Here is a 7744-nt window from a genome sequence, read left to right on the forward strand (position 1 = left end):
TCACTTGGGAGAATTGGCAGAAGGGGTTTTGTGGGGGAGGGAGCTGGAGGTGAAAGGCGCAGAGACGCTCTGGGCTAGCCCATGAGGGCAGTGTGACGGGTCTCCCAGGGTGCAACCTGGAACTGGGGTACCACTAAGCCCTCTCTCTGTCCAGCCTGGGCTCCCTCTTATACTGTGCTGCTGTGCAAGCTACCAAGCTCTCCACACTTGCACTTCCACCAGCATTCACACAGGCAGGGACACACCCAGTTGCAGTTATATGCAGGCTTTGACCAGCCCTCTGCATGAACCAACAATAGAGAGACTGCAGCCCAAAACACCCCCAGCTGCCCAGCCTGGGAGCCCAGAGCTGTACCATCCTGCCCTGATCAAATCTGACCAGTATATGGGTTTAATACCCGGTCCACCTCTCCCTCAATGTGAAGAGACCCATGCACAGATTTCTATTAACTGAGTTAAGATTTTTCCCCAAACACTTCAGTCAAAATTCACTGGTTTAGATAAAACATGTTTATTAACTACAAAAGATTTTAAGTGATTATAAGTGATAGCAAACAGATCAAAGCAGATTACCTAGCAAATAAACAAAACCGCAAACTAAGTTTAACACACTAGCTAGATTGAATATGCATTAGCAGTTTCTCACCCTAAGAGATGGTACAAGCAGGCTGCAGACTCTTAAGGGGCAAGTTGCACTTGCTTACAGATTGGAATCCCCAGGTCTTTCATACACAGGCTAGAAATTTCTTTACCCTGGGTCCAGCACTTCCCCCAGTTCAGTCTTTGTTCCTTTGGTGTTTCCAGCAGTCTTCTTGTGTGGGGAGTGAAGAACCCCAGATGATAATGTCACTCGCTGCCTAATATAGCTTTAGCATACTGTGGGAACCCTTTATCCCAAACCTCAGTTTGCGGAAAAACACTGACATCCTAAGGTGGAGTCTAGAGACATGTGGCCTGGTCACAGGCCCTTGCATACCTTGCTGAATCATAGCAGCCATTACTTACAGGCTGTCTGGAACATTCACAGGAAGGTTAAGTTCTTCCAGGGTCCATTGTCTTTGCTGATGGGCCACCGGCACTGTCTGGCTTCTTCATTGTTGTATCAGAAAGGCTAATTGTGGGTGTTACCCAGAGTAAGCAGGATTGAAATACAGATTCCTAGTCAATATTCATAACTTCAGATACAAAAATGATACATGCATACAACTAGGATAATCATATTCAGCAAATCATCACTTTTCCAATGACACCTCACATGACTTATCTTGTACAAAATGCACCATAATTATGCCATAATCATATCATAATATTTCTATGATGAATAAGGGGTGCAGTGTCACAGGGTGTATTTAGAGTGATCCCCGCATTGTGTAGTGCCTGGGTCACAGGCTGCCCCCTTTCCGGTCCTCTTTCACATCGCTGCAAGGCAGCCCCAGCCTGATCACAACTGACCCACATCCATGGGCTGCTTGTTCCCAACCACCCTGCTGGGTTAATTCCACCCCAACAGGTCGGCCCTTGGGGAAGGCCAGGGAGTTGCCCTCACTGTCTCTGCAGCTAATTGCTTGGTGTCTCAGAGCACAGACAGGACCTGGCTCCACTCCAGTGTCACCCTGAGATGGGATCAAGGGTTACCCCTGACCTGACTCCTGCACACACACATCTCTAGCTCCAGGGGGCTGGCTGGTGGGGGGTGGGTTGCAGCTCAAGCTAATAATGCAGTGGGGACACAGCTACAGCCTGGGAGTGGGGGAGCTCACGGTTCTGCGCAGCAGGAAGCTTGTTGCTGTGCCTGGGGCTGGAGGGGGCTTTTCCCAGTAGGAGCCAGTGGGAGTTAACCTGTCTGGCTCTCCGGGTCTGGCTGGCATCTCTCCCCCAGCTCAGCAGCAGTGCCATACGCAGAGCTGTCTGGGACCAGGCTCTGTCCCTCTTCCACCTTGTGGTAACCCCTGGCCTTGTACCTCCGGGAGCCGTAGATAGCCAGGGCAATGAGGATAGCCAGGCCAGTGGTGACAGCCACCGTGACGCTGGCTGTCTCCTTGCCCGACAGGCCCCCTCCACCACCCAGCCCTGCAGCGCGGCGCATCTCAGCGGGATCCCCGAGCCGCCACATCTGGGTCTGGGCATCTTTGACCCAGGAGCGCTCTCCATTGGCATTGGTCACCAGGACGGTGTCGATGCCCACAAGGGTCATGGCAGGTGGACGGGTGTAGGGAGGGAGCCGTGCCGGGGGCAGGGCTCCTCCGGTGAAGATCCCAGACTGGACGCAGTACTCCACTTGGCAGCCATCGCTGATCAGAGCCAGGTGCTGGCTGAATCCCGCCGGGCAGCGCTTCAGGTAGGGGTCATCCACGGTCCCCTGGTGGGTCCCCACCAGGGGGTTCCCTGCCTCACAGCTGAAAAGCCCCCCAAAGGGCACAGAGTACCTGTGCCCCATCTCGTAGTCTCTGCTGACACACAGCTGGAGCTGGTCAAAGAGCCTCAGCTGAAAGAAGCCGGAGGGGCAAGACTGGGCGTTGGTCAAGGGATTGGCGCTCCGAGAGCTGAAGAGACCCCCGAAGAGGTACCCCGAGTTCTCAGGGACCTGGCTTCTTGCCATGCACCAGAAGGCGCTGAATTGCACCTTGGACAGCCAGAACACATCCTTGCAAACTCTCTTGCAGAACAGCCCCAGCGTACAGGAGCTGTGGCACTCCAGGTGGCTGTAGCCTTCCTCCCGCTCCTGGGTGCTCAGCCGCACTGGAGTGTAGCCCACAGGGCAGGAGAATGCCCCGGTGAGTGGGTTCCTGTGTTCTAGCCCCTGGCAGAGGACTGGTGCATCTGGGCCCCCCAACGGGACGCACTCCTGGTAGGCACCCCCGAAGGTAAAGTTGGTCTCAGCCGCTTTGCAGGAGCCATCGTCGGTGTTGGCGTGGAAGTTGAAGTTTGGCGAGGTGGTGTCGGTGCAGCCGGGGTAGGTGTTGAAGGTGTAGTAGCGGCGGGCGGCCAACTCCACCCTCCGGGAAAGCTTCTTCACTGTGGGGCTGGGTAGCTCCGGCAGGCTGCTGGGCGTGATGAAGAAATGCAAGGGCAAGCCAGAGCGGTCAATAGCCACCAGCTGGTTGGTGATGCCCTCTTGCCAGGCCTTGAGGGTGATCCCTGGGTAGAAGGGCACGCCACCAATGCTCTCCACCCTGGAGTTGGTGCGGTTGGACAGGTACTGCTTGGTGAAGGAGTTCTCCATGCTCAGTGACCCACTGATGCTGAAGTTGATGATGCTGTGGAAGGAGGCCCCAGCCGAGGCGGTGATGGCACTCCGTGTGGACATGTTATCCTGGACGAAGGTGGATTTGATCTGATCCTCTTGCATCAGGCTGGCGCCAGCATCCAGTGAGGTAATGACATGGGTACCATAGTTCAGCACCAGCACCTCTGCCAAGTAGTCTGCCATCCGGCTCTGGTTGTTCTCCAGGTGCCCAGCGATGGTCACCAGCTGCTGACGGAAGCCCTTGTCCAGGGCTGCCCCGGGGTCAAACTTGGCAGTGTAGACCAGGTTTCTGACCTGAACCCGCGTGGTCATGGCTTGGTCCTTCACCTGGTGGGTCTTCATCTTGCAGAAGTCGCTGGAGAACTTGCCGTTGAGAGAGGAGAAGAGGGAGACCTCTGTGTTGACCGAGGTGGCCGTGGCACTCTGGTAGTCCATCCAAGATTCTATGATCTCGGAGTTGATCTCCAGGTTGCTCTGCTTGCGGGGGATGGTGAAGACCTCATCTGGGATGATGTAGGACCCGTCCTCTGTGGTTTTGCACAGCGAGTAGCCCAGACTGATCACTCTCCCCATATCCAGGTTCCTGAGATTGTCCCAGCCCCCGCCCGGCAGTACCTCCAGCCCAGGGAGCTTTAGGGCTTTCTTACACTCCTGAAACCCTGCAGCAGCTGGTGGCTCTGGAGGCTTCTCTGCTCCTTGCACCCAGGCCACCAGGCTCCAAGAGAGGAGAGCCCCCAGCAACTTTTTCATGGCTGGGGCAGCGCTTGGAAGATGCAGCCGTCCGAGCGAAGAGGAGGGAGCTGTCAATACGTGCTGGTGGCTTAGCAGCTCTGAGCCCAGCTGTCTGAGAGTTCCTCCTTTCTGTGCTCCAGTTAATGTTTAGAAAGAGAGAAGTGAGAGTGGATCCCTGTCAGAATGAGACGGCCGGAGGATATAGGTGGAGCTGACAGAGGGAGAGCCAGCAGGTATGTCAGGGCCCTCTGCCTTGCTCATCGTGGTGGCAGGAGATTGCTATTTCCTGATTGCTACAATGCCCAAAGTGTGCTAGGGGCTGTACAGCAATGGATTATTGCCCCGTCTTCTCCCACCTGTCTTCCAGTCTGATACCAGTGTTGCCTAGCTGCTGAGTGGGGGCAGCTGCTGAGGCCTTCCCAGAGCAGGAGAAATTGGATTCCACCCAGATTCTGCGGCAGTGAGCATCATTTGCTATATTTACATACAGGCCTGGAAGTGGGGTGGTCATAAACACCGTGTAGAGCAACTCCTTCTCCCAGAAACCTCAGCCTAGCATAACTGCTAGGGTCCCAGGGAGAAACTCCACCTCAGCAATTGACTCCAATGGGAGCCCAAGTCAGTCAGCAAACTCTCCTGTTGCTTGCACAGGTCTCTGTGCTAAGAACGTAGCATCGCGCAAAAGCTACCACCCCATGCATGTCTTCTGACGCTAAAAACTTGCTCACACAGTCAGAACGGGGAAGACTATTACAGCGTTCTCTGGTGATGCCTGCTGTAACAGGGTAATGGGACAAGGTCCCTGCCTTACCCCACCTCCACAGTCCAATTGTGGGTGGGACTTGCTGACAAGGGGCGTGGGGGAGGGACTCTGGTGTTAGCCAGTTTCTGCACCTGCACTGGCCTATACTGTGTTGAGTTTAACTGAGTGCAAGAGGCAGATGTGACGGGGAAGAGAGGTGGTTTGGCAAAAGTGAACTGTGTGTGTGGGGGTGGGGCGGGGTGCTTTGCCCCAGGGGAGGCATAGACAAAGTTACGGGGGTGGGAGGAGGGAAGGAACGAGGGATCAGGTATCATTCGGACAGGGAATGATGTAGGAGATGGTTCACTTCTTTGCAGAACCCTTGGGGGAAAGGGCTGTGGGTGCACTTTCACTCTCGCTGCTGTGCCGTCACCCCAGGCCCAGGCTTGCTCTCTGGGGCTCTGGAGTGCGATGAAGGGGCTGGGAGTGCTGATTAGGGGCCAGTCCCTTCGCAGTGCCAGCATCTTTGCCAGTGGACCTCTTTACTGACCTACAGTGGCTTCCTCTATTCCAGTCCCAGCTTCTCAGGTGCCCCTCAATCCTGATCTTCAGCCCCCTGCTATCCCAGCCCTGGGCTTCCCACACCCAGCTCTGCCAATGCCCCTTAATCCCACCCTGCTATTCTGCTCTTTATACCCTCATCCATCTCCACTGCTCCCCCTTAGGATTGCTACACAGCACCCCTGGGCCGGGAATCAGGCGTAGCCCCACGGTTGGCTTCACTCCTGACCCGAGCTGTGTTGCTGCTGACCTGCGGTCAGCAAGTCGATGCAGCCATGGAACAAAAGGTTTTTCTCTTCCAGTGAGTCACGCTGCTGAGCTGCAATTTCACTTCAAGGGAGAGCTATGGAGCACGTGAGGGAGGGGAAGTTGCGTTCTCTCCTTGACAGATGGCTGTGATCCCTGCCCAGTAAGAGCCTAAGTCCTAATTCTGATTGCCCAACTGTATAGCCAGCCTGGGCCGGGTTTCCCCCACCCCCACAAGAGATGCTGAGCAAACGCTATGGCCTCCAACTGGAGCAGTAGGTGCTTGGCACCGTCAACCAATCAGGCCCTGCTAATTGTATGGCAGTAGTGCTCAGAGGCTGTGGTCGGGACGGTGACTCTGTAGTGTAACGAACCTGCTGACTCGTTACCAGACGCTGAGTTAGCACCCAGTCAGATGCAGGCCCCGTGACCAGAGGATTGAGCAGTGACGGAGCTAATGTGGGCAGGAAGTGGCTGTTTGGTGCAGGCCTGGCACCTTTTAAAGCATATTATGCAATGGATGTACATAGGGGTACAACACGAATTTTCACGCCGGGCTGGAGACCGCGCCCACCCCGCGCTCAGCTGGCAGCAGTGGCTCCTGTCCCCTGGGCTGGGCCTGGCTCCTCGCGCTGGGTGTTGCAATGTGATGCACAGTGCTGCATGGTGCTGTGACCCTGTGTGCTATGTCACAATGCCAGTCACTCAAATTTGGCCCGCTTACCCCTCTACCGTGACAGAAAGGTATCTGTATAGCACTGCAACCCCGTGCCCTAGGTTGCAATGCCCAGAGTGAGGCCCTAGTCCCAACCCCAAGGGTAGGGCCCTACCAAATTCACAGTCCATTTTGGTAAATTTCACGGTCATAGCATTTTACAAATCTTGAATTTCATGGTTTCAGATATTTAAATCTTGATTTTCATGGTGTTGTAATACAGCAGAAATATGTATTTAAAAATGGCAAAATATAAACGTGTAAAGTCCTTAAGTCAGCCTTTCTCACACTGGGGGTCCCCACCCAAAAGGGGGGTTGCAGGGCTATTCTAGGGGGATGCAGTATCACCACCCTTATTTCTGCTCTTATGCCGGTGGCAGCGCTGCCTTCGGAGATGGGCGCCTGCCCAGCAGCCGCTGCTCTACGGCCACCCAGCGCTGAAGGCAGAGCAGAAGTAAGAGTGGCAATAGCGTGACTGCCCCACCCCACACAATAGGCTAGTGATCCCCTTTTGGGTCGAGGCCCCCAGTTTGAGAAATGCTATGTACTTTTGCATACTTTTACTCCGTAGTACCCTACAATATAGAGTAAAAGTACACAAAAGACCAGTTTTCATGGGGGGAGACCAGATTTCAAGGTCTGCGATGAGTTTTTCACGGCCGTGAATTTGGTAGGGACCTACCTATGGGGCTAGGTGAGGGCAGGGCAGGCTTTCTCCTCAGCCCCACCCCACTCAGGGCCTCCCCTCTGCCCTGGGCTAAGATTAGAGTCACAATGCCAGGGCAGAGGGGGCAGCAGGCATGTTACTATGGGAAATACACACGCGTAATAACGTGTGGAATTAGCCACCCAGTGGGTCTAACTGAAGGTGGCACCCCCAGTGACCCAGGGTTCAGTTCCCCATGCTGCCACAGACCTGCAGCAGATCCCCAAGTCCCTCCGTTCCCGGCTGTACCATGGGGATAACAGCACTGACCTGCCTCGCCAGGGGTGCGAGGGTACATGCAGCAGAGACTCTGAAGTGCTCAGATGCTGCATTAGGGGGGCGGCTTTGAAGTACCTAAGCCTGACATGTCTCTCTTCCTTAGGGCTCCCCCAATCCCCACCTATAGTGACAGGAGGCCCTGGGTATGCAGAGCGGCGCACGTGCCCTTATCTGGCCCACAAAAGGTTAACGCTGAATCTCGCTGCTCCAGAGTGTGTGTAAACAGGAATAAATCTTCCCTGAACTGCCCATGTTACTTCCTCTTACCCAGCCCATCACTTTCACTGGCAGGACAGTTTCAGCAGAAGAAGAGCCTGGGTTAGGTTTCTAAAGGGGATGGATGCGGGGGTGGGGGGTGTTCTGTGGATACCACCTCTTAGCAATCCTGCTATTGACAACTTTTGGTTATTAGCATTTAGCAACATTGTGGGAACCGGTCCAGTCCCATTAACTTCAGTGTTAATGGGAGTCAGATGATAGCATTGGCAGGATGCTAGGGAACAACTTTATTTATTT

The 7744-nt window shown here is 54.7% G+C and overlaps 1 protein-coding gene across 1 annotated transcript; it reads right to left on the bottom strand.

Annotated features, from left to right (window-relative positions):
* Positions 1-649: 649 nt before the first annotated feature.
* On the bottom strand, positions 650-4077 carry MPEG1 (macrophage expressed 1). Its single transcript, XM_074956829.1, has one exon. The coding sequence runs from the start codon at positions 3995-3997 to the stop codon at positions 1835-1837; it is 2163 nt and encodes a 720-aa protein (XP_074812930.1). The 5' UTR covers positions 3998-4077; the 3' UTR covers positions 650-1834.
* Between the last annotated feature and the right edge of the window lie 3667 nt (positions 4078-7744).

The sequence above is a fragment of the Natator depressus genome, chromosome 6 (genome assembly GCF_965152275.1).
Source record: "Natator depressus isolate rNatDep1 chromosome 6, rNatDep2.hap1, whole genome shotgun sequence".
Lineage (NCBI taxonomy): Eukaryota > Metazoa > Chordata > Testudines > Cheloniidae > Natator > Natator depressus.

Excerpts from the sequence above, each read along its gene's own strand:
- MPEG1 (XM_074956829.1), bottom strand. The coding sequence starts at position 3,997 with ATGAAAAAGTTGCTGGGGGCTCTCCTCTCTTGGAGCCTGGTGGCCTGG.